The following is a 27,870-nucleotide window of genomic DNA, read 5'->3' as shown; positions in this document are numbered from 1 at the left end:
GCATACTATGCTTTTATTATACAGGGTAAGCTGAACTACTCTGGCTAGTTATAAAAAAAATAATGACAACTAATCTACACAATATTATAACACTAATCTAAATTAATGTCCATATAATACCTAGAATAAAACTTACCAACACTTTAGTCCTTCTCAAAATAACTAGGAGTATAAGCTAGCAGGTCAGGTAAACAAGCCACAAAACAAAGAGCGCACAGGATGGCCCACTTAATGCAATGACAATTTTAAATAAATTTTTATACTTAAACAAGTACTATAGAGTGTAATAGTGGCACAGATGTATAAAAAAAAGACTTCAAGGAAGTCTTGAAAATGGCTACTATGGGACCTTTTTCATCTGTCCAAGTATACTGGTAGAAAAGGTTGAGAGAGTATTGTTTTAAGTGACTTTCCCTGGAAACATAACTATTACTCTCATATTCCAATCTGTTGTGCAAAACTCTGGAGATCAGCATTTCTTTCCTATGATTTTCATAAGAGAAAAATACTCTATAGGAGTAACCACTCTGACCAAAATATATATAGCAGCATCAGCTACATGTTATATCAACAGGAGAAATGAGTCCTGGTAAAACAAATTACATTCTTCCACAGTCCCATGAGTGATGAGGAAAGACTATCTTTAAAAGAAACTAGTAATATGCCCCTCAAGAATATCTGCCTTTTAACTTGGCATATTCTAAAGCTAGAAATGTGTTTTGGTAAAGAGGTGACATGATGCCTAATAAAGGGTACAGAATTTCAAGTGCAAAGAAGAGTTTTGGTCTCAACTCAGCCACTTCCTAGTCTCTAAAATGTACAAAATTATAAGGTCAATGGATCTAAAAGCTTTGTAAACAACAAAGCATTATTAAAGTGTTATTTATCATTTACCTAGCTTTCAGGCTATATAAACATGGAATACTGACCAAAAAACTAGCTTTTCTTACCAGCCATCTTCAAAATCTCAACATGGTTGGCAAGAATGTTCTTCTTTACTACTACTGTTCAATAAATCTAAAAACTATTGCTAATAATCTAAAGATGCAAAATTTTATGAAAAATCCACATTCTTTAGACAGTTCTTCCATTTATTTACATTTTAAAAGGGGGAAAGGAAGAATACTTTATAACAACCTAACAAGTGGGCCAAAAGTTATACTGAAGTTAAACCTAACAAGTGACAAATCAAAAATGAAGAGATACATATACAAAAGTGTAAAAATCTAAAATTAATAGTCTTCCATTGCCAAAATCAACAACACTGAACAAGTCCAAGAATAATTTGTTAGATGCATGTGAGAACTGTTTGACAATTTCATGTCATCACTTGCGTTATAAAGGACTGGGATCTTACTACAATTATAAACACTTCTCGCCATACAAACAGAAGGTAGAAATGAAGTAATTAATCGAAAACCAAACATGATGAATTTAACAAGACAGTATTTTAAAGTTATAGTAAATCCCATGCTAGTTAAATTTGATCTTATAAAGACATCTCAAAAATTACTTAAGCATTAGTCTTTATTCTTTAAAAAAAAATTTTTTAAAGGAAAATAATAAAAAGCAACCAAACGAAAATTAATATTGCTATTAATGCTTTAAAAATATCTAAGGTGAGTGCCCTTATCATTTTCATGCAGAAGAAAAATTCTCAGAAGCATCCTTATATCATTCTCTAGTTCTTCTTCTCAGTATCAAATTAATTTGTTTAGAAAAGTATTATAAACCTGGAAAAAATACTAGACTTTCTTAAATTAAACTCAAGAGAATGAAAATGTGAAATTGTCCACAATGAAAATAGAAATGAAATAAAATCAGTAGAAAAAAGAGGTATTATAAATGATACCACAGAAATACGAAGATTGTAAGAGACTACGGTAAACAATTATACAACAACAAACTGGGCGATGTAGTAGAAATAAATAAATTCCTAGAAACATAGGACCAAGATTGAGTCATGAAGAAAACAGAAAATCTGAATAGGCAGATTACTATTAAGGAGATTAAATAGGTAATAAAAAACCTCCCAACAAAAGTCCAGTACCAGAATGGTAATGTGTAGGGAGTCCTACGCTTGGGGAGAATATCACTGCATTCACAATGCCTTCTTCCACTCCCGTCTTTCTCCCAAAATGTTTATGCAAGTTAAAACTTGCTTTCACCAAAAACCAGCGATGAACAAGACATCCAAAAGAATAAATGTTCAGAGGAGAAAGTGGAAGGAGCAAGACATTGTTGTTAATTGTGCTTGGTAACCAACTTTCTTCCTTGTATCTATTTAAAAATTATAGTAATCTTGAACAATTCACTTCTCTCCAGGACTTGCTTTCCTCATCTGCAAGATGAAAGCATGGACTAGAGAGAGAGTCCCTAAGATTCCTTTCAAGGCTGACAATCATTCAAAGAAGAATTAAACTCAAAGGTCAGCATTACCCTGATATCAAAACTAGACAAAGATATCACAAGGAAAAACCCTATGTCAGATACAGGGTTAATATACAAAATAAATAAAGTGCACATACAATTCATTAGAAAAAAAAATCTGATTAAAAAATGGAAGAGGATCTAAATAAAAATTTTTCCAAAGAAAACAGATAGTCAACAGGAACATGAAAAGATGCCCACATCGCTAAATTCTCAGGCAGTAACACTCTATTCTTTTCTGTTCACTCTATAGACCCAAAGCAAAGATGAGGCTTGCCCAAGTTTCTAGTAAATTCAGGAGGGCTTCTGTTGTCAAGCCAGGTTAAGTACAGTCCAAAGAGCATTCTTTGCAATTAGTCAAGCTCCATTATAAGGCATTACTCATATCAATTCAGTTCTGATCTAAGACAGACAGATGTTTTGTTCTTTCTTCTCAAGCATCAGTGTGTTGTGAGGGAAGGAGAGAAGGAGGAAAGGAGAAAGAAGATCTGGGCCCTAAAAAAAGACTACTTTCTCCCTTATGTAAAGTGATATTTCCTCTTCAGGATAGTCTACAATCAAGTAGGTTATGCTTCTGGAGAAAAAATGGTAACCAGCAGTTTGCTAATTAAATGAGAGTTATATTAATGCACTCCGAACCATTCTGGACATTGGCTACCAGCTACTCGACACTACTTTGCGGCGGAAACTCAATTCCCCGTAATCACTAATAAACTGCAATCTCCCCTGAGAGGGGACATCCGAGTGATATGCTAGAATTCCGATGTCCCCTGAGAGGGGACAGCGCAGTGCAAAGGGTTAAGAGCGCCGTTTTATAACCGAGTTAGCAACAAGGATGCCGAATAAAGTCTGAGAAGTTAAGGTCAACTTTAATTCTGTGCTTCTATTCAATTTCTATATCCTACTTCAACCCTCTAACCCAGGGGTTGGGAACCTGCCAAGAGCTATTTGAATATTTGTGACATCATTCACAGGCCACATACAATTATCAACTTAAAAACTGACCTGCTATATTTGGTTAATCTAACTAACTCACCCCTCATGCTTTGGCAGGGCTTGACCAAATGATTTTCTCGGGCCTTATATGGCCCACTGCCCAGATGTTCCCCACCCCTGCTAACCCCTCCAAAGGCCACATACCTCTTCACCTTTTGACTTTTCCTGAATTCACTGATAATTTTTTTTCTGAATTCATCAATAATTTTTTTTTTTAAATTAAGGACTAACATTTCCAAACTCCATTAGAGGAAAACTAAAAAAAATCAACTTGTGATCCTTCCAGAATTTATGCCAGAAGTATTAGGATAACTTACCTCAAATTTCTTCACCTTTTCCATTGTTATCAAGCGCCTTGCTGTGTGACTAGAAAGCTTCTGCTCACAGTTGCTAATAAGTTTCAGGCAAGGATGCCAGGGTACCATCTCTTCAGTGTATCTGAAGGAGGAACAGTTGATGGTTACAAACACTTCACATGTACACCCATACAGGATAGTCACTGGGGTTACCCAGTGTGTGTGAGAGCCCCTTCCACTACAGCGATGTGGTACCATTTTATTTCATATTCACTGCTCATATAACCCATAAACAATCTAGGAATTTTAATATTACCACATCTGAGAAAAGTAGTTTGTTTTACCTGTAGAATGGGAATAAGAGAATACAAATATGTTTTATTAAAGAGTTCCAAGAAATTAAACCACAAAAATACAAGACAATAACTACTCTACCCTAAAGGATCCAACAAGAACACCTAAAACAGACAAATACATCGACAACTTGACATTCATGAGACTGCTTCATCAGGAGATTTATAATTTCCTGAAGTATAAGGTCCTCTACGGCATAACTTTCCCTAAAAAATTTTGCCCTTACAGAATTTTAATGGCATTCTGGGACCTCCATGAACTTTGTAAAAATGTCAGGCTGAAGTTATTTATAAGATAATTCAAATAGGCTATCACTAAACACTAGCTTAACCATGAAATAAAACTGAGCAGTGGTAACTGCCACTGAACCATGTGAATGGAGATGACGACACCTAGAAAACAGGACAGTCAGGCTGCAGGAGTTCAGAACCTGACATTGGACAGGTTATTGGTATCAATATTGGCAGAAAAAGCAGGTGACAGACGTGAGGAAAACAGCCATAGAGCAGAATGCAGAAGAACAATGGGAGAAGGGGTTCACTGGGTATGGGTACCATTAATGACACTGTGATTGCGTTTGTACTTTTCCTTTGTAAATCTTTATATCTTTATCTCTGGTAACACTCATCAATGGGGACATTTAGAGCTCTGATCCCAAAGGGGGAAGAAGCTGACTGCACTTCACCTAAAGGACTGGCCCCTCAGCTGGCCTGTCCTAACGCGTCACCATCGTCTTCACCACCCTCCTCTCTGACCTCTCTGACCTTCAAGGCGATCTCCCCATTACCTCAGCCACATGCTCAGAGCCTTCATCACCCACTTACCAAGCAGCATCTATAATGCACTTCATTTTATTATCAGCGGCAGGAATTCTCTTGAAGTCTTTCTCTGACTACTTCCTTAAGGCTTCCCAACATATAATGACCATTTCAGATTTTATCTCATCTAGTAATTCTCTAAAGTTTACTACATTGTTAGAAATGTTGTACTTCTACAACATTAGTTAAAATCAATTTGGAGTCTTCATACAAAGCATTTATGATATGAAGGAATACATTCAGCACCATGATTGACAGATTAAAATAAAAAGTGATGGCAGAGAAGATTCAGCAGGGTTTACAGATGCCTAATACTGTTTGTCAAACTCAGTAATGCACCCTTTTCAAAAGAAAAAAAAATATTTTATTTCCTGGTGGTGTTGACAAAGTACCTTTATTAAAACATTACTTAAGTATTTGCAAACATAAATTAGAGCTAAATTCCTTATGCTTATATCTTCTATATAACTATAAAATAAAAATAAATTTATAAATCAAACCAGAAGTACAAAACCAATACAATTTTAATTAATACTTAAGACATCAATGATGGTAAATTGCTAAAACAAAGTCAGCAGTGTTTGGCTTAACAGTAGAAAAAAATATTTTCATGTTTTAGATTCTCTTTCTGACTTGATCTGTAAGTTTAAGTAGTAAGGTACATCATTTGGGTCATCATTATCATTGAATTTGAAGGGTTTTTTTTAAATATATTTTACAGAGAGAAAAGGAAAGGAAGAGAGAGAAACATCAATGAGAGAGAAACATCAATCAGCTGCCTCCTGCACACCCCCTACTGGGGACGTGCCTGCAACCAAGGTACATGCCCTTGACTGGAATGGAACCCGGGACCCCTCAGTCCACAGGCCTATTTATATAAAACCAGTCTTAGCTCAAAAACCTTACAGGAGTAGGCTAAGAACCATATTTGGCCCACTGGCTATAGTTTATTAACCCTTGACATAAAATAAAAAGGTCAAAGTAATTCCATCAATAAGAGAAAGGAGCCAGTTTTATACACACATGTAGGTAAACAAATACTACCATATTAAGTAGAAAGATATTTATCCTAAAGACAATTAGATAGTGAAAAAAATATGCTATATATACAAACATCATAGAAAAATAAAAATGAAATAATTTAATGGTACATACTCTGGTGTGTATATTGGTAACCAATAGACTAGTCTTCCACCTAATGTGAGGGTCTCAGCTGCAAAGTTTAACAGGTCAAAAAACATATCACTCAGATGATAATTCAAGGAAACAGGAACATGGCTTTCTGGACTAGACAAAAAAATAAAAAATAAAAATGAGTAAAAATCTTTAACAGAGTTAATTAGCAAGAAGCAACATGCTTGTTCTCAAAGTAGTAACACATCATATTTAGCTCTCACTTACCATTTTCCTATTCCCTTCTGGATTTCCTTCTGTGAACCTGTTCTTCTTGTCGATTCTCTGATACCATACGGAGCTAGACAGAAAACACAGGTAACACAGGTAGTCAAAAGTCACCTACTCCCCAGTGAGGGGCAGATGGACTGATGTGCCTCCAGTTGTGACACCAAGAAGGGTACACGTCACCTCTGCAATATTCCAGCTGAGAATGTGTAACACAAAGAACATTCGATTTAAAAGATTTGGGAGGACAGGCAGGACATGTGTTCTTCAAAAATGTCAGTGTCATAAAGACAGAGAAAAGCTTTGAAAGTGTTACAATTAAAAAAAAAGCTTAAAATATATGATTACTAATGCAATACCTAACACTAGAATAGATACTATACTACAGGGGGAAATATGCTATAAATGATACTGGGTCATTTGACAAAATTGATGGAAAACTGTAGATTAAACTATTGCATTGGTAGCTGTACTTTTGCTAAGATTCTATCCCTATTCTTAGGAAACGACACACTGAAGTACAGGGGTAAAGGGCCACCATACATACAATTTATCCTCAATTCTTCAGAGAAAAAACTATATTTTATGTAAATATATAATGAAAGCAACAATAAAGTAGATTGTTAAAAAGTTACCCAGTTTTCACAAAGTATCTTCATGCTGACATTATAATGCCTCTGTAATTTGTCTTTTGTTAGATTAGTTACCAGAGAACTAAAGTGAGCTGAGATGGAAGGATTGAGATACACTTGCCACTATTTACAGATTTATTGCCAAATACTGTAGAAAAGGCAGATCCGATCTCATATGGAATGCCAGAAAAGCCTAAGAACTCATGAGGCACAGAACACAGTTCTGTGTATTCCTGAAGCTCAGTACGTTTGCAAGCCCAGTGTCCACAGAATTTCTTGTAACTCTAGAAAGGAGATGTCAGTGCAAACAGGCACTACAAAAAACACAAAAACTTACACATGGAAAAATGTGTGATATATGAAACTGTCTTCTTTGAAATCTGATACCATAATTGCAAATGACATTTTGGATCCAGTGGGTACACTAATGACCAACTATAGCCAAATATAAAACAAACATGAAAACAAATATATGCTTCAAAAAATAAGCTGAAGAAATAAAGGGATGACAAGTTAATATACATATTTAAGAAAACTAAACAGTAAACTCTTTACTACTTAGTTAAATGGGTACCCTACCTATATTCACTTTTTTTTTTTTTCCTTCTCACTATATAAAGATGGGGGTGGGGAGAATACCAATACAAGTTGGTATTGTGTGTGTGTGTGTGTGTGTGTGTGTGTAAAAGCAAACTTACGATCAGTGATGATTGCATCAAAATATGTGCCCTTCTTCCAGGAAGGTTTGGATGCATCAGAAACCAGGACATCAAGGTAATATTTCTCTAACCCATATTGACGGAGATTTGCCCTAATGTTTTCATCTGGTCCTCTCCATTTCTGGTTTTTCCTACTAGCCTTTCCTGAGGTGAGAGAAAAAGGAAGACAGGAAGTACTAAATCAAAGCAATATTTAACTCATCTCAACCTACATTTATTCAAATACAACATGCTTTCACTTAAAAAATCTTCATTTTAATATACAAATAAACATTTATTTCAACTTATAAAAATATATTTGAACAGTAAAAGGTACTTACGCCTGGTATTGTTTACTTTTCATGTAAAACTGCCTTAAAAACTAATTCAGTACTTACTGAGTCCAAATCATATATTAGTAAGATACAGAGTTGAATAAAATATGGTTCCTTTCCTCTAGCAGCAAACAGTCTGATGTAGAAATAGTGATCAATCAGATCAATGAAACAGAAACTAAGAAAGCTAGTTTTGGAAATGCATGTGATCATGAAGGGGGGGAGAGGGGTTGCAAAATGGAGACATTACAGATGAAAAGTTGCAGCAGGATTGAAGTTGTTCAAAAGAACTAGTTTAGGAGAAAAAAGTGGATGATGGGACACCATCAATTAAAATGAGAGAAACCAAGAGGAAAAAAGATGCGATTCACTTGAGATACGTACATCTTGCTTGTGAGCTACCTACACAACCTTCAGGAAGAGCTATTCAGCAGGTAGTCGGAGGTCAGAATATACACACATAGGAGTCACCTGTATAAGAAACTTAACTTAAATCCATAAGAATGAATGACATTATTAACCTAGGTGGCAGTTACATTCGTGTTTGTTTTATGTTTATTCTATTTTTATACACTCTTCTGTACAATGATCTACTTCATAATAAAAACAAAATTTAAATGTCAAAAGGAGAATGACACGACTGTACAATGTAGTGTTGACAGGAGAAGGGGCAGAGAGATGCCGGAAAAAAGCAATGTGTAAACACAGAACAAAGAAAACTGCAGGGCTTTACCGAGGCTACAATGGAAGTCAAGGACATAAAAGCACAACCTGCTGAGACTACTGTCTTGGGAACCAAAGGAGGCTTTATAAATGTCAACACTGCCAAATGCTGTGGCCTTAGAGTTTTCAGTAGGCATGAAAGCTGACAAATAATAGGCACCAGAGAATGAGAGATGAAGAAGGGGAAGGTAGCAAGTAAATACTAGTTTTTCAAGAAGTATTTTGGCAAAATAAGAGGAAAACAAAATGGCAGCTAGAAGGTGTCTACAGGATTGACAGAGAAGGTTTTGTATTTTTAAAAAGAGGAGAAATTTTAGGATATTTGAGTACAGTAAGAGATCAGAATGGACATATCTAACAGCATCTTGGATGAGCTTTGAGGAGATGCTATGTCCATCAGAATTCTACCCAAGTACACTGAAAGGTTGTAACGAGTTTTAAACACAACTTTCATAAATAAAAATTCAAATAAATTACGTATGACAATTTCCTTAAAGCAAACATACCACTTCTACTAAAAGCAAGCTGAAACAATTCTGCTTAGTACTTTGTCTACTCTAACATATTGCAAACAAAGAGTATTTTTCTTGTTAGCTTACTTAGGTGAACTTGATTGAATACAACTCATTTTCCTTACGATAAATATTACTAAATTCCTTATAGTCAAGACAGGAAAAAAGAGAGGTCATCAAGTACAATATATTAAATTGCTTCAGCAAAAGAAAAGAACGTATAATAAATTTTCACCTATATAATAATTTACTCTGAATAGGAAAAAGGAAAAGAGTATTTTAAGGGCTGATTCTAGCTGCAATAATTTAACTAGTATATACAAACAGCTTTAAAATAATCAATGAAGCCGAAACCGGTTTGGCTCAGTGGTAGAGCATCGGTTTGCAGACTGAAAGGTCCCGGGTTCAATTCCGGTCAGGGGCATGTACATTGGCTGTGGGCACATCCCCGGTGGGGGATGTGCAGGAGGCGGCTGGTCAATGTTTCTCTTTCATCAATGTTTCTGGCTCTCTATCTCTCTCCCTTCCTCTCTGTAAAAAGTCAATATATATTTATTTTTAAAAAATCATCAATGAAACCTGACATTTCTAATATCATTCAGCTATAAGGAATTACTTTTTCAGTTTGATTCAATTTTATTAAATAATACATCATCAGCAAAGCTTCCAGATTTTAAACTACTTTCCAAAATCCCCTCAAAAGCAAGCAATCTTCAAATAGAAACTGTATGTTTTATTAACACAGACATGCTGATTACAAAGTGGCTCTCTCTTAGTTCTTCTCTCCCAACCCTAAAGTTCACTACCTTATAGTTCGCCTCCTTTTAAAAAATCTCTCTTACTAAGACCACAGTATACCTCTGAGGGAGGGTTTTTTCTTATTCATCACTGTGTTCCCCCAGGATCACTTCATATAAAGCAGATACCCAAGGAAGTGTTATTGTTGTAAAAATATGTAAATCTATATTATACCACAACTCTTCATTTTTTACATTAAAAGTAGATGTGTAATACCATATAAAAATATTTATTTTCAAGGCACATTTGGTACAAGAGCAAAGACTGCAACACTGTGTAGAACCAAACTCACCCAAGCCATGAACTGTGTTGTAGTCTATGTCTGTCCCATAGACATACGCTCCGAAATGAGCAGATGCTATCAGAAGGCCACCTGAAAAAAACCACAGTTATGGTCTGTTAACCAGAAAGTCCCAGACTCTTATTTCTTCCACGTTTTAATCTGACCCAGACTCTTACAAACTAGCTGCAGGCAGAGTATCCTAGAAGGACAATGGTCCTGGCCTCCAGACCAAAAGAAACAAACCCCTAAGCTATGCTCACGACAGTGGTCACAAAGCAGGTAATTAATGTATGATTTGACTTCATTACAAGTATTTAAACAGCAATACTTATAGAAAATTATGTTTTGGGGGGGTTTAAAAAAATGTATATTTAGACATTATTTTCATCTCATCCTGAGTGATCCATGCAAAGCATGGATCTTGCTCCTTTTTTACAAACGAGCAGATGACTGCTACACAAAGAGCTGGCAATCAATCAATTCTGACCACTGGGCTCAATTGCACTAAAGTCAGAATTTCAAATAACTCAAGAGGACATAATTAATATGTAAGACATTAATCCTTGCAATAATTAAAATATTAGGATAAGAAATAGTTATTTCTATAACTAATAAAGCAATGATCTCATTTTAAAACTATAAATATTAAGTTCCAAATAACTACTATGAAACACACAATTAATACAATTTTTCTGTTTACTATTCTATAGAAAGGTCAGTCAAGCTGAAAACAGAAGTATATTCTAGACTGTACACAGACTTAGCCAAGGGAAAATAATTAGGCTATTTCCTTAATATACTTTGAAATGTAATCTCTAACATTAAGATGGGTAGTGCCTCCAGAGGGTCGAGATTTATAAATGAATAGTGTTCTCCCAGAGCCATTTAAAACACAGTCTGGTAGCATGTACTTACAAATACTTTTCCCATGAAAAATATTATAACTGGTTACTTCCTATTGGAGTTTCTGAAGAAGAGAAATGAAGGACTAAAAGCACAGCACAAGCCAAAACCTAGGTCCCCTCACACTAACTACAAAAGAATTTGTGTGAAAGGTAAGGTAAGTAGTACCTCATAATTCTTACTCTACAAATGGAACAGTCCCTCTTTGGGAAAACTACTATCAATATATGTGATGACGTGGAATACTCACAAAATCACTTCACCCAATTCTTTTTTTTTTAAATATATTTTATTGATTTTTTACAGAGAGGAAGGGAGAGAGATAGAGAGCTAGAAACGTCAATGAGAGAGAATCATCGACCAGCTGCCTCTTGCACACCCCCTACTGGGGATGTGCCTGCAACCAACGTACATGCCCCTGACCGGAATTGAACCTGGGACCTTTCAGTCCGCAGACCGATGCTCTACCGCTGAGCCAAACCGGTTTCGGCGCTTCACCCAAATTTTGAGGAATTACTACAAATCTGCCAATTCAGGCAGATACTCACCTAGAAGAGCTAGTTGTCAAGAGAACAGAAAAGCTTTCCTGTGCTTCCTTAAACAGAACCTTATCCATTTGGTTAGTGAGTTTTGAGCAGACCCAATTTAGATATACACTGCTGCAAGGAGATGAATAATCTGTTAATTAACTCTGTGCCCTTTAAGCTTTTAAAGTTTTAAATAAAATCATTATAAAGTAGCTTCTCTGATCTAGTCACTGAATAACCATTGTCAATCATCTAGTTTTTTTTTTTCTGTTAAATTGAAGCATTTTTTGCATTTAGCTATACCTCTGATGGAGTTTCCTGGAAGCTTTCTGGGGGGCTAAGGGGTGGTAAAATTCAGGGAAGAAGTGTTGAGGGGCCAGGTAATGTGACTCAGCTGATACCTTATTACATGCTTTCAAGTGTAAAAATACCACAGACTCAGTGCTTTGATTTCTCATTATTTAAATAGCAACCACTTTAAGGTTAGGGTAATATCATATAAGCAAAAGGCCCAATGAATGAAATTTACTTATGACAAAGAAATTAATGCCTGATTTTCATCTTTAGAGATTTATGTGGAAAGCTTCACAAAGTGTGAAAATGAGATACTGGCTTTGGTTTTGCTGAAAGAAAAGGAAAAAGGAGAAAAATGGAGATACTATTAAATCTATTTTATCCTTTAAAAAAAACCTCAAATAAATTAAACTAGCAGCCTAAGCAAAAGGATATTGCTAGAACAGAGACATCTTCATAGATGAACTACTAAACTCGGGAAAGGAAACTGCAGAGAATTGTGGACACAATGGGAGGCAGAGACCATTCCTCAGACTCACAGAGATCCATTACTCTCTCCTCACCTTTTTAGTACCCCCCAGAACCAGGACAGTCAGTGTCCCAACAGCTGTGTCTATCATTTCGCAATGATAATTTTTCAAAAGGAGCCACACTCCTTCCCTTACACCTCTGGGCCATCTGAAGGCAGAAGCCAAAGGAACAGAGCAGTCTCCCGGGAGAATTCTCAGCTGCCGAAGGAGCCCATTCCCTTGTGAGGAAAGGTGAGAAGGAACAAAGCTACAGCTGCAAAGTCCATCGTAAAACCACCCCACAGCGACCTACACTGGCAGACACTCGGGCCAATTATTCCCAACACTTTCAGAGAATGAACGTTTACATTTCAATCCTCAATTTCCCCGCTTGCTGATATGATTTGCCAATGGTTGCAAATTATGGATATTTTGAAAAATTAGCCAAAGAAGAGACTATAAAATAAGTTCATGGTCCAATTGTTCATCATCACCATTCCATATTGGCTATATCTAACATCTTCCACCAAAAAAGCACTTAAGTTCTTAATCAAGTAATAATTTAAAATAAAATGATAATCAATACAGTTCACTGAATGTCTAGCATGCATCATGAAACTTCCTAAGAATTTCATAGACATATATTGCCTCACTTAATCCTCACAATATATTACTTATTACCATATTACAAATGATGGAGTGAGGCCCAGACAAGTTAAGAATGTTGCCCAAGGTCAGATAGTAACTGACAGAATAAGGATTTAAAACTAATTCTATTTGCTCTTATGGTAGTCCATGCCATACTGTCCCCTTTGGGGTCAACAGCAACTGAAGTAAATATACATTAGCTTACCAATTAGAAAAACAAAAGTAAAATCTGTTATTAGACAAAATAAATTAAGTAAAATTTGCACACTCAGTAAGAGCTGTATACCATTCACAAGTCTTATACTATACAATAGGCAGGCCTGGGCCATTGTATGTATAATATTATATAGAATATTTAAGCAGCATCTTTATAAAGGGCTTCTTGCAATTTTCCATTAATTGTATCATATATACATAAACAGCAAAATGACCAAGCTATGCTACCCACTTTCAGGAGCTGCCATAAAGTAATTTAGGGACAGGTCTCTCCACTCCTTACCAAAATAAAAGCAGTGAAAACCTCATTTGCTGTGGAAGTAAGCACCCAGCCTAATCTGCATGAAGGGAAGAAAGTTTACCTCTACTGGTAATTCTATTTTTAAACTTTATGGTCTGGTCTGTGTGTGTGTGTGTGTGTGTGTGTGTGTACGCATATTAAGCTTTATATACATGTATGTATCCAAAGAATTATTCTCACTTCACAGAAAAAAATGTTTTAATGTCTGAGAACAATTTAGGGATTAATAAAGGACTCGGCATTTGGAAAAAAGATAAATTAGATCCATTCTTCACATTGGATAAGAAAATAAACTCAAAATGAACCAGGGGAAAAAAAAGGGAAAAATTAAGACAACCAAAGTACCAGCCAAATGTATAGTTTAATCCTCTATAAATTGGATGCAGGGAAAATTTTTGCATGGTAAAAAGCTATTCTATGCTAAATCAAAGGATAATGGAAAACTGGGAGAAAATATTTTACATACATGTACGGGAAAGATGAGGCTAAACTCCCTAACATAAAAAGTACTTTTAAAACTGAGACCAAAAACTCTACAGAAAAATGGGCAAAAGACATGAAAGATAATTCAAAAAAAGTTCTAAAAATGACCCTTAAAATATAGAAACTTATTACACTTCACTCATAGTAAGAGAAATACAAATTAACACTGCATTACGATAGGTTTTTCATCCAATGGAATAGCAAAATTTCAAAAGCTTCATAATACACTCTGCTAGTGAGGCTATAGGAGAATAGGGCCTCTTATATATTTCTGTCAAGAATGTAAAATGATATAATTGAGAGGAATTTGGTAACATTTAACAAAACTACATATGCATACGCTCTTCAACCCAGCAATCCAGCTTCTAGGATTTTACCCTAGATATACTAGTACACGTGTGTGTGTGTGTGTGTGTGTGTGTGTGTGTGTAACATTATGAAGATATACATGTACAAGATTATTCATTGCAAACCTTATTTGAAACTGCAAAATACTGGAAACTACCCACACCCAAATACAGGAAACTATCTGATTAAATTACAGTATACACACCCATGGAGTTCAATTATAAAAAAGAATGAAAGATACAGAGAACAAACTAATGGTTGGAAAGGGGAAGGTGCGGGTGGGTAGGGAAAACGAGAATGAAGAAAATCTCCATGAACAAATAGTAAGTGATTTCCAGGAAATACTGTTAAGTACTAAAAAAAGAAAATTTAAAAACAACATATATATGGTATACTATCTTTTATGTTAGAAAGCAGTAGAAATAAAATGTACATATATCTGCTAATCACTATCAAAAGTAAAAATAGAAAACAACAACTCAGGAAGAATGAAATAGCTAACAAAAAATAGGTGGTTACTTACAAAGAATGGGAAATTATATGGTTGTCAATTTTAAAAGATGGACATTTTTGGTCACTTAAGTCTTTCTTTCCCCCAAGACTTTTCCTATTTAAATAAACTAAATAGCTTCATAACATTTCCACAATATATGATATTGCAATGTAAGGTATGCTTCCCCCTAGTGGTTTACTTGAAAAAAAAATACACAAATTCATCTTTGAAGTGGCAGAAGTGTTACATATGGACTATTATACAAATATGTGGATATCTCGTAGGCACTAATAATAATTAAAAGATTATTCTGTCCATTTAACCTTTTAGCAAAAAATATTACTATGAAAAATATATATTACTATGACTTTGATTTATATAAACAAGCAATGTCTCTAAGCTAGCTTTAACAGTTAAATCAAAATACCTGTTCCAACAAATGGGTCAAAGACAATATCATTTTTCTTTACTTTTCCATGGTTGGCCATGATGAATGATAAACCAGCATCCATGCTTGTATTTCCAATGTAGTGTCTCTTTTTGACACTGTATGACTCTATAAGCTCTCTCTGTCCATCTGCAATCTAGATCAAAGATGTTTTTCAAATTAGTATAACTGTACAGATCAGAGTTAAGCTAATCATCCACAGTGCTCGCTTCAACAGCACATATACTAAGCTAATCATCCACAATAAAACCACCATGGATCTCAATAATGAAAACTTCTTTCCATTTACTACTGCTCTAAACTTGCTCCTTTTAAAAAAAAGTGTGGATAAATAACCTTTAGTTCTTAGTGTGTTGTCACTTACTTAGACTTTTCAAACCAAAACTGAATTGAATTTGAATGCCAGTACTGCAGGGGTTCGTGGTAAGCTTTATCCATCTTTTTTTTCTTCTAAATAATATTCTGTAACAGCTTCCCTCACCCACTTAGAGCCTCAGGAAGTGGACAGAATTACTCGACAGAAATTTTATTTCTTTTCAGAATGGAAACCTAGACTGCAGATCGCTGCAAATGAGGTCCCTCAGCCACCAGAGCACTCAGCCCTGGCTCAGCTATACTGAAAAAGCAGTTCAGACTTTCTGACAAGTCTTGTGTTAATATTTTCAGGCACATCATCTCCTACCTAGGCCCCAAGTCTCTAGAAAAACAAACAAACTAAGAGGGGGAAGCAAAAAAAAAAAAAAAAACAATCACCAACCACATAACCACATATTTTTCACTGACTTTAATTCATACATTCTGACTCTTCAGCTGCTATCAAGTTCCACATCTAGAGTTAAATAAAAAGGCCCAGAATATAGCATTGAAAGAAAACAAACTTAAATAGGTAAAAAGAACATTTCCTTACCCATCTACCAAAATAAATATTATGTGGATTCTCAGGAATGCAGTTGGGGTCCAAACCATAATCCTCCAAAACAGAGAATATATGCTGTGGCTTCTTTAAATTTACTTTTCCTTCAAATGGCAGAAACTCAAGAGCCTACAAAAAAAAGTAATTCCAATGTCCTATAAAAATTTAAAAGGAAAAATAGTGCTTATTTAATAATGCCTACCTTTTAAGTTTGGTATTAGGATTTAGACAAAACATGAAACATACTTAGCACACACTGTGCTACAAAATAAACACTTAACAAACATTGGAATTATTACATATCAACAGGGATTAGACTATATTAATCTCACAGGTTTTTTGGCTTTGCTAAATTCACTTACATCTATTCGTTTGACTTTTTCTTCTTGTGTCAATGTTTTATTGAATGTGTGAATCTGTATTTTATATGTAGAATCTGAATGTAGAAATGGAACCTAAAATAAAAGCAGATAAGTTCTTTAGGCTTAGTAATTCCACAGGATCTGCAGACATACTACATGAAACCACACTTCACTACGCACCATCTTCTCCACAGGGTAGTTTCTGAGAGAACTATACAGCTCTTCTGGAGATTTCCCATGACCCCATAGTTCAAATATGGACCTAGGAAATAAATGATCAGTATTAACCTCAGTTAAGAAGTCAGTTCACACAGTAATGTGTCACTGTGATTTCACCAGTTCTTTATGCTCATTCCACTAAAACATGGATTGCCTATGTTTTCAAAGCTATTGTATAAATGAGAAATATGTATCCTGGAAACAAATATAGCTTAAATTACACATAGGAATTGAACTTTACACATAAGGACATAAATTTATCATCAATCACAAATGATGCAGTAAAATCACTTAAGTTATTTTAGTAAATGGGTGAAAAGCTGCAGGAAATCCTATTTTTCCCAGTGTTTTCTCCATAAAACAAACAAAAAAAAACGATCAGATAAAAATGTTACTATTAATACTTAGCTATTACTTAGTAACATTTAGTAACTAACAATTATTTTAAAAACTATTACAGAAATTCTTACATTAAAAAATAAACTCAAGCTTCCATATATTTCTAAACAATGACAAGCAAGCTTTCATTGCAACCAGTGAAATAGTTCTTAGAATTAGTTGAAATAGAACACAATCTACATATTAGCACAGTTCTTCTGTGCATCTAAATTTAAACTACTTTATAATTGTAATTAACAATGCCATTAATATTGAGATTATCTTTTGAAAATGAATTCCTCCTTCCCTTTGTATTGAATTTACAGAAAGAGGGCCTCTATAGTAATTCTACGCTTAGACAGCTATCACTTAAGGAGTGACCTGAGCTATACAAAACACACAGAAAATAAAAGACAGCCATGGAAATTATTTACATACTATTAATAATCATTACACAATTGTTAATTGTACCATTTTATCAAATAAATGCATCAGAAGATAGGAGCTTTGAAGGAAGTGTGCACGTTCTTGGTCCTCAAGCAGCTACTTTAAACCTAATAAAACACATCTTTGGGAATCAAACACCTTTGAGAGCTATAACTTTTAATATGCTTATCTAAAGAAGTAATTAATTAAGGGTGTGTTTTTTATTTATGCTTCCATTGTCTAGTCATTTTTATTAAATACGTTAGACACATTAACAAGCTTGAGTTTAAGAGATTAGATGTAGTACTGTGATAGTTTTAATAAGATGAAATTAACTGAATATTGGTTTATAGTCTACTCAATATTGCCAACCATGTTAATAAAACCAGGTATACGTAAATTCATATTTGCACTGCATTATTAAATGTTATTTTCAAGGAAAGAAGGCATTCAGTAATCTACCAAGATGTTCAGAAAATAAAGCAACTCAAGCATAAACTGGTCCAATTTTAAGATGAATGTTGAAAATACAGTTTAACTTTCAAACCCCAAAACAGAAAATTTTCCGGTAACAAAAGAAAAAGGGGAAAACAGAAAATGCCAATGATAAATTCTAGAAAACACTCAAGTAGGATAAACAGTGAACAGCATAATTACATTAATTCATACCAAATTACGATAATCAGAACTCCTCTAAAAACTAAAACAGAAAAAATTATTATTTCATGGTGGTCCTCACTTTTTGTCATCTTACATTCACCAATCTGCTCAACCAACTAAAAACCATCTACAAGAAAGACAGTTTAGATTTTTGGTTATAATTAACTGTGGCATTTACCCCATGTAACAGCATAGCATTTACATCTTATACCTTACTTCTGCTTAACATAGAAGTTTTAAAAGATTATTCTGAAGTAAGTGTTTCTGCATTTTACACTGAGATTTCAGCAGGTAACTCTCATGTTCCCTAAGTCCATCCCGTGGCAAATTCCGGTAACTGCAGGCTAACCTGACCTCCCCAACAACCAACCCCTTCTACTTCCTGTCAATACAGCAAAAAGCAGGACAGAGTAATTATGAGAAGTACTGTATACACTGATGCAGAAGAACATTGTAAGTTTTTCTTACTTGGCACACACTGTCCGCTTCATTAAGTTTCTGGCAATATCTTCAGAGGGAATAGTAAGAATCCAAAAAGGAGACTAAAAGAAAAAAAACAACAACATGCAACTTACTTCAAATAGGCTGTGTGGTATCATAGGCTTTTATTCAAGAAGTCAATAAGGAGCCAAGACTGGTTTGGCTCAATGGATAGAGCGTCGGCTTGGGGACTGAAGGGTCCTGGGTTCGATTCCGGTCAAGGGCATGTACCTTGGCTGCGGGCATATCCCCAGTAGGGGGTGTACAAGAGGCAGCTGATCGATGACTCTCTCTCGTCGATGTTTCTAACTCTCTATCTCTCTCTTCCTCTCTGTACAAAATCAATAAAATATATTTAAAAAAAAAAAAAGAAGTCAATAAGGAGATATTCCTACTTGCTACTTTTAGACAATATGTGATCTGACTAATTAAAGTTGTTCTAATATTAAGAAAAAGTAAATTATTTTAATAAAATATTATTGTATAATATCAGAATTAACCTAGTTATTAATAACAGGGAAGGAGCAAAAGGAAAGGCCAAATAGGATAGGCATGTCATTTGGGCAGCTCTGCCAGGAAGCTGCAGTTGAACCCTCCTCAGGGAGCCGCCAGTCTCTGCCCCACAGACTGCTGGGGAAGGAACTGGACAGGCAGGTGGGGCAGTAGGTGCCTGTGGTGGCATTAGGAAGGTACCTGCCTGTCAGTCAAACCTGGGACAGGTGACTGGTCGGAGTAGGCATGGCCACTGTAAACTCAGGAAGATTTTTGAGATATTTAATCCCCTAAACTAAGGAGTTTGCTCTCTTGGTTTTTTTCTTGGTTGACTCCTGGCTTGTGGGACTCTCCTGAATCTTGCTTCATGTATTTGCACCCATGGCCCATGTGGACCCCACACACAATACACTAATGGACCGCAACCAGCCTGATGTTAAACTGGACCTGATTACAATACGGAAAAGAAACTCTAGACATTGGTTTTGCTTTTAGCTCTACTGAATCCCCAGCTACACTAAGGGAAATGGGACTTGGGAAACACAGGGATATAATTCCATGCAAATATAATTCATTCATCCTCTCCTGCAAGTCTCAGAAAATTCTTTTTCTCAATATATAAGGATTCCACCCCCAACACTCAGTGGAGAAAGAAATATCCTCCTTCCACCGATAACAAGAATAACTTGTATAAGTGACTCTATAAATGACAATACTAGCAAATTTAAGGTTATTTAAACTTCAGATTAATTTTGTAGTTGCTCTTATATAGTTGGACCAAAGTAATGAATGCATATAAAATCCCAAAGTATAATCTTGAAAAATTTTTAATTTTATAACTTGAACATTTGCAGTTCTTGTCTTCAAATCCAAGGTTCTATTTATATTCTATATAATTTACTGAAAAATATAAATTCAACTTACTTTTCCATAAGTTCCTTGATTATTGGTGAACTGACCTCCAAAAAGTGAAAGCAAAGACTGTATTTCCTATATTGAAAATATTATTGAGAGAACACATTTTAATACAGAGAATGCAAAGTGCATTAAAAGACATAGGTATAATACAATTAAAAATGAAAAGAGGGGGGCCTTGGCTGGTTTGCTCAGTGGTTAGTATCGGCCCTCACATGGAAGGATCACGAGTTTAATTCCCAGGCAAGGGTAGGTATCTTGGTTTCAGGTTCCCCGGGCCCCATAGAGATAAATGTGGGAGGCAACCAATCAATGTGTCTCTCTCATGTGGATATTTCTCTCTCTCTCTCCCCCTTCCTCCCTCAACTTGCACTCTCTCTAGAAATCAATGGAAAAAATATTCTCAGGTGAGGATTTAAAAAAATAAAAATGAAAATGGGTTGAAGACCTACCTAAAGCATTTAAAATTCAATACCACACAAATTACATCTCCAGGTTCTAAAAAAAAATTTAGTCACAAATAGTAATTTCTGAGAAATTTTATACAATACAATTGCTAAAAGATTTGATCAGAAAATGTCCTTATTTTTTTGGGGGGGGAAGAGGAGGGGATCGAACTATAGATTAGTAAATCTGATACTAGAGCAATAAAAATAAATTACATAGATGATTTGGGAATGTCCAGAAAAGAAATAATATGTTTGCAAGCATGTTTAAGATTCTCTTTTCTTCTCTTTGAATCGTAATATCAAAGATTTTCCTCCTTGGCATCAGTATTGCATACTTTTCAGTAGGAAACAATATACTTTTAGGCGGTTTTCAAATCTATCAGTTTAAAATAAGGCTAACATATACATTTTATGAATAATGGCTTTTTCCATATTTTGGGTTTATTTATGAGTCACAATAAGTAGGCTTACTATATCCAGAGAGATGACATTTTTATGGCTTCTTACAGTTTATATGGCCAAAATACTTTCTTAAAGGGTTGGCCTAAATTATAAGGTCAGAAAGTATTTATTTCTCTTTACTACTTCTCAACTGGCTGTTGTACCATTACTTTATCAATTGATTTTAAAAAGGTACTTTTAATTTATTTTAATTTTTTATTACTAGCATAGTATTGTTAATATATTTGTTTATAAGCATATTTGGAACCATACTTTCTCTAGAAAATAAAATAACTAGTGATGTATTAATTTGAGATTAAAAGACCAACAATTTGCAGAAGCCAGTTTGGCTCAATGGTGGAGCGTCGGTCTGCAGACTGAAGGTCCCAGGTTCGATTTCGGTCAAGGGCATGTACCTTGGTTGCGGGTACATCCCAGTAGGGGGTGTGCAAGAGGCAGCTGGTCGATGTTTCTCTTTCGTCGACGTTTCTAGCTCTCTATCCCTCTCCCTTTCTCTCTGTTAAAAATCAATAAAAATCAATATATTAAAAAAAAAAAAAAAAAAAAAAGACCAACAATTTTACCAAATAATAGGCAAGAGTGACAAGAGTGCAAATTAACTTTGCTGTCTTGATCAGTTAATTAGATGAATATATATATAATATATATACGTTGAATTAAGAAAAAGAAATAAATCATTAACTAGGAAGCATCACTGTGAATTTATTAAGCACAAATTATGCTAAGTTGTTATTTAATCTAGTAACTGAAATGTGAGGTGTAAACACTGAGTGTTCTTAGAAAAGCAAAGCAAAATATATATAATATAATATATAAATTATATTAGAGTACAAGGGAGGAAAAGATTACTTCGGTTTTAGAAGAAAAGTTTCAATGGTGGCTGACTTCCCATGATGGAAAGCTGGGTAATTCAGATTAAGTCTTCTGCTGAGAACTAGAAAAACCTGGCATCTGCTAAAGACATGGAGAGATTACAAGAATCGTCAAACCAATATCCAGAAGAGGACAAACGTCCAAGGTGTAGCCACAGGCTCCTCGCAGATTTACCTACTTTCACATCAGCTGGGAAGGTAGGTAGTCCTTTTGTCAGCTTAATGAAGAGAGAGGGACAAAGAGAATAAGGCCCCCCAATGGGGAGGAAAAGAGGCTAATCATCCAGTTTAAACTGGAATCCCAAAAACCTACAAATCCCAGGAGTACATGTGAATCAAACAAAACTTAACCCCTGAAAAGGAGCTCAAGTGATCCTAGATTGTTATGACCCTGTGTGGGACTTACATCATCCTAGGCCTCATATTTTATTTCTTCAAATAAATTTACAGATACAACATTTGGGACATATTTAAAAAATAACCCAGTACACATATAAAAAAGAACCTAGGGGGGGAAAAAACCATCCATAATAGAAACAGACCTAAAGTTTGGCAGTCACATACTTTAACAGAATGGTACTTTCTATGTTGAAGATGGCCAGTCAACCCGGTCTAATTATCATATTACCCTTTTATTCGTATAGATAGATTATATAGGATAGGATTGCTTAAACCAGGGGGAAAAGCTTTTATTAGCAGGAGGAGATGCTCTTGGCAGACAAAAATACGTATCTGGACTGATAACCAGCCATATGCACTATACTGCCAAACCGGTTATTAAAAAATTGAACTGCTTTCTTACACCTGTTCAGTGGTCGGCAAACTCATTAGTCAACAGAGCAGCAAGCTGAGGCTCTCGTGCCTCAGTTTGCCCACCAATGCCTTACACCAAACAGCTGTTCCCCTTAAAATCCCTCCTCAGCCCTCACCTTAGGTTCTGCCTTCTCAGTTCACCCAGATTAGGTTCTGATTGGCCAGTTTCTATGCCAGTCAGCGTCAAAAGCTCCGCCTCCTATCCAGTCATTTGCTCCTCACAGTTCACCTAGACTTGGTTCTGATTGGTCGGTTTCTATGTCAGTCAGCTTCTGTGGGGGGGGCGGGGGGCTATCTAAGGGGCTGATCAGTGGCGGGACTGATCAGCAACCCCCACAAAGGCCCGGAGAAAAAAAGAGGTGCAGCTGCTGGCCAGGCCTGGAGAGAAAGAGAGAGGCACAGGGCTGATCAACAGCTGCCTTGGAGGCTACAGATCAGACCCTGCTTCTTTCTTTAGGCCTCTCTCCAGGTCTGATCCGCAGCAACCCAGCCCCGACCGCAGGATCAGTCGAGGCTCTGGTCATTTTGGACATTACGGACCCTGCGTTTTTATATATTAGGATAATTACAAGTCACTTCTTGGTTTAAAAAGAAAAAAACACTTTGTCACTTCCTGGCTTGAAAAGGAAAAAAGAGTCAATGGCTCCCATTTAACTTAAAATTAAATCCAATGGTTACAAAACACTCCAAAATTCAGTCCCTACCATCATCTCTGTCCTCACTGCCTAGTGCTTCATCCTCCCTCCCCACACCTACCACATGCCAGTTCACCATAATCAACTATCCTGCATCTGCATGCTTGCTATTGTTTCTCACGAAGTGGGCTTTCCAGTTCTCTTCACCCACAGAACATCTCCTTTATCAATTAAGACCTAATTACAGTAGGTCCTCGGGTTACGTCAGAGATCTGTTCCTACCCTAAGCACATACGTCACTCACATGGAGCTCAAACACAGCAGTAATGAAGTGAAACAGTAAAAAATATTTAAAAGAAAGATAATAATTCCTGACCTTTTAAATAAAAATATTTAAAAGAAAGATAATTCCTGACCTTATTTATTGTGGTAAATAAATAAAAAAAAAACATAAAGCACATATGTACGTACGTCGAAATAACAGAACTTTTTTTTTTTAAATAAATAAATGGAAGATGGATAATTACAAGTCACTTCCTGGTTTAAAAAGAAAAAAACACTTTGTCACTTCCTGGCTTGAAAAGGAAAAAAGAGTCAATGGCTCCCATTTAACTTAGATGCCTGCACCGTATTACTCCCTCAATGAAACTCTATGCCCTTGCACCCCTATCTCGCCCTATACCCTCCCAGCAGGACATTAATCCTGAAAGACACAATCTGTCTTTGTAAGTCCTGAGGCTAGTATAAGTGGAGCACAAATGAAGAAAAATCACAGAATCTGGCAAAATTACAAGTACAAGATCTTCGCCCTCAGCTGAGTTGTCAGCATCACTCTGACACCGGTATTCTTCTCTACTCAACTGTTTTAACTTGTCAGCTCTCTGTCTTTCTCTCAAAGAGTATTTCAAAGTTTACTATTTTTCTTAATTTCTCCATAAAACTGCTTTGTTCCCCATCTCTCAAGTGAATAACCTTGACTCACTCATTACCTGGAAAACAGGACTTTGGGCAGCTACCCCATCCCTATCCTTTTGCCCACTCCGCACTTCCGTTGAAAGACCAAAAACTCCTCCAACTGTGACTTTACATCCATTTCCCCATCTCTTCAGCCTATTTTTTTAAAAATATATTTTATTGATTTTTTTACAGAGAGGAAGAGAGAGGGATAGCGAGTTAAAAACATCGATGAGAGAGAATCATCAATCAGCTGTCTCTTGCACACCTCCTTCTGGGGATGTGCCCCCAACCAAGGTACATCCCCTTGACCAGAATCGAACCCAGGAGCCCGTAGTCCGCAGGCCAACGCTCTATCCACTGAGCCAAACCGGTTTTGACTCTCTTCAGTCTATGAACAAGCCAATCTCCAGGGGATCCAAGGTCCCTCAAACTATTAACCAATCTTACTTTCCCTTCTTATGCTCTATCATGCTTTAGTTAAGAGAACTATTCTATCTTCCCTTCCTCCTCTTTCGTGACCATTAAACCAAGCAATCTTGCCCCATCCCAGCCCCCAAAATAAACTCTACACAACAGCTAGAGCAAAATTCCTAAAACTTGACCCTCCAGTTTTCTGTGGCCTCACACCCTTCCTGTATGACACATGCCTATCTTCATGGCCTTCTCTTCTCACTTCTCCTTAATATCAGTATTTCCAAGCACCTGCATTTGACTTACCATTCTTCTTGACACTATGCTTTCTCTGAAAATTTTCATTTTCTCTCCTAGTATTCATATGCAGAAGACTCCCAAATACTTATCACCAGTCCAGACCATTCTATCATGCTCTGTGCATACTCATATATGTATTCACTGCTTTCTGGTCATCTTCACTTGATATTATACAAGCACATTAAATTCAGCACAGCCAGAATTTAAAGCTTACATCTGGCTATGCTATTTTTTTTTAATTAAATTATTATCTGCGTACATATACCATTGCCCCCCTCCCATATATGTTCTCTATTTTAAATAAAAACACCCTTATATCCACCCCAAGACTCATCCTTGATTGATCCTTCCTCCCCCCACACGCCCCCACCCCTTAGTCAATTGACTCTCAAGCCCTGGTCATTTTATCACCTAGATTGACAGTCTATTCCATTCTCTTACCCCTTGCCCCAGTTCAGGCCTTCTTTCTTTATTAACAAGACTATTTATAACCACAGACTCCTAACTGGTCTGATTCTAGATTCACTCCCCTCAGTCCTATCCTCTGCGTTGCTGCCAACGTGCCTTCAAAAGAAAAATCTGATTCTCTTGCTTCCTTACTTAACGTTCTTCAATAAATTCCCCTTCCAAGCTCCTGAATATGGAGGGCTTTGGGTCTGTAGTCTCTTTCTGCCTCTCCTGTCCTCTTCTTACCACTCTCGGCTGCATATTTTGTAATCCAGTAATAAGAATAGCTTGTAATTCTAGTTTACTTATTTCTCTTCTTGGCCTGGGTAACTGCTACTCGTCCCGAAGAAGCTACTCATGGAAACCATCTCAAAGTCCAACCCCCTCTCTCCCCCTTCCTCAAGTGGATTAGATTCCCTTTCTATATGCTCTCATCTATTTCTCTACGCATCTCTCTAACACTGCACTTACAACCGTCACTTCAAAATACTATGTGTAGCCCAAACCGGTTTGGCTGGGTGGATAGACCCGTTGGCCTGCGGACTGAAAGGTCCCGGGTTCAATTCCAGTCAAGGTCATGTACCCTGGCACATCCCCAGTTGGGGGGTGTGCAGGAGGCAGCTGATCGATGTTTCTAACTATCCCTCTCTCTTCCTCTCTGTAAAGAATATCTATCTATCTATCTGTCTGTCTGTATATATACATATACACACACATACACACACAAACACACACTCGCTATGTGTATGCACCTGCTCAGCCCTGGACCTAAACAGTAAGCCCCTTGCAGAGGGAAACTGTCTTTGTCCCCAAGGCATCCCCAGCGCCCTGCAGTGACAGGTACTCTGCCAGTGTTTCTTGAATGAATAAATAAAACACTTTCCCCAACTTCCCCATCAGCTAAGCTTCACACATACACACACACACACACAAACACCGCCACCACCCTCTCGCCCCCAGACTGAGCGGCGTATCTGACACTGAAACACCGCCCTGAGCTCCGCTGTCGGCTGGCTCTCCGCCGCCGGACGGAGGCTCCTGGAGGCAGAGGACCCGCCGCGTCCACCTGTCCGCCTCCGGCCCGGCACCGGGGAGAGGACGGGAGGAAACGCCGGCCGGCGAGGCTGGGGAAGCCTGCCTGGGACCCCCTTCTCATGCACACCCTCCGCCGCGGGATGGGGCGGCGGGAGCCCCGGCTAGCACGCCCCCGCACCCCCGCGTGCTCGGGCAGCGCGGCCTCCCGGGCGGGCCGTGTGGAGGGCCCCGCGGGCTCACCGGCAGGCGGAACTCCAGGTGCTCCTGCGCCATGAGCAGCAGGTACCTGTTCAGGGAGCCCGGCAGCGCCATTGCGGCCGGCGCTGGTGCGCATGCGCAGCTCCGCCGCCCCGCGTTGCCCCGCCCCTGCCTCCCCCCAGAGTGGTTTCCGCCGGACCGGAGCGTGGAGGACCGGAAGCGGAAATCGGAGAGGCGGGCGCAGTCCCAGGAATGCTCACCGGGGAGGCGGGGCTGCCGCCGCTGCGGGGCGCTCCCGGTGGAGGTCGCCCATCAGGAGGACCCGGCGGGGGCCGCGTTGTGTTCCGGAGCAGCTGGCCCGGGAGGCCGGGCAGTGCCCGTGGGCCTCCCGCCTGGAAGGTGCTTCCAGCTTCTCTACGACTTTCTCAATCCCCGGTTCTTGGAAACGGAACCGAAATGTCCCCTTTTCGTGCAGACCTCTCTGATCACTCCCCAGGCTTCTGGGACTGCCTGACCTGAACCACTTTAGTTAACATTTAGTATACTTTTTTTCATTTTTTGCAAAAACCTTTTAAGGATGCATGCTTTGTAAGCCAATTATAATAAACTCTTTGAGGGCCGGGAACATCTGTACCTCAGCAAACGAAACAATGTCCTCCTCGGTGTAAGCACCAGTAACTGCGAGATTGTGATGGGAGACCGCCATAACCACAGCCAGCTGTGTATTAAAACCATGATGGAAGCTGCTTCTAACTTCCCTTTAGCGCAGATGCCACAGCAGTAAGTGCGTATCATGAATTGTAATAATTTGCATGGTATGGATATAGGTGGTGTTGCTTTTCAGAGTACTGAGTCCTTTATTGAGAGCTGTTTTGCACTCCACTGGAATAATGTGCCAAGTACAAAAGAGTAGGTAGGTATCCTACATCTGAGCATCAGGTGCCAGGAATGTAGCTGGTGCTTAGCGGTAGTGATTAAGGACATAAGCTGTGGTGTTAAT

At 37.4% G+C, this 27,870-nt stretch overlaps 1 protein-coding gene across 7 annotated transcripts in view; it reads right to left on the bottom strand.

The window, feature by feature from the left end:
* TRMT11 (tRNA methyltransferase 11 homolog) overlaps window positions 1-27,031 on the bottom strand; it is a 36,966-nt gene extending 9,935 nt beyond the window's left edge. Inside the window, exons 1-14 of one of the 7 annotated variants that reach the window (XM_045572825.1) lie at window positions 26,913-26,983; window positions 20,744-20,789; window positions 20,301-20,366; window positions 18,873-18,946; window positions 18,484-18,531; window positions 16,902-16,983; window positions 16,722-16,814; window positions 16,354-16,488; window positions 15,426-15,582; window positions 10,286-10,366; window positions 7,626-7,790; window positions 6,296-6,368; window positions 6,050-6,181; window positions 3,744-3,864 (exon numbers count right to left, since the gene is read on the bottom strand). In XM_045572825.1, the coding sequence (XP_045428781.1) occupies window positions 3,744-3,864; window positions 6,050-6,181; window positions 6,296-6,368; window positions 7,626-7,790; window positions 10,286-10,366; window positions 15,426-15,582; window positions 16,354-16,488; window positions 16,722-16,814; window positions 16,902-16,904 (960 nt within the window). In that variant the 5' untranslated portion in view covers window positions 16,905-16,983; window positions 18,484-18,531; window positions 18,873-18,946; ... (1 more) ...; window positions 20,744-20,789; window positions 26,913-26,983. Of the gene's footprint in view, window positions 1-3,743; window positions 3,865-6,049; window positions 6,182-6,295; window positions 6,369-7,625; window positions 7,791-10,285; window positions 10,367-15,425; window positions 15,583-16,353; window positions 16,489-16,721; window positions 16,815-16,901; window positions 16,984-18,413; window positions 18,433-18,483; window positions 18,532-18,872; window positions 18,947-20,300; window positions 20,367-20,743; window positions 20,790-22,051; window positions 22,074-26,912 lie in introns of those variants that run through there. The other 6 variants (XM_036414096.2, XM_036414092.2, XM_045572824.1 and 3 more) reach the window with 6 other exon arrangements.
* Between the last annotated feature and the right edge of the window lie 839 nt (window positions 27,032-27,870).

Source organism: Pipistrellus kuhlii, unplaced genomic scaffold (assembly GCF_014108245.1).
Source record: "Pipistrellus kuhlii isolate mPipKuh1 unplaced genomic scaffold, mPipKuh1.p scaffold_m20_p_5, whole genome shotgun sequence".
Classification (NCBI taxonomy): Eukaryota; Metazoa; Chordata; class Mammalia; order Chiroptera; family Vespertilionidae; genus Pipistrellus; species Pipistrellus kuhlii.
This window is presented reverse-complemented; position numbering and strand designations above follow the sequence as displayed.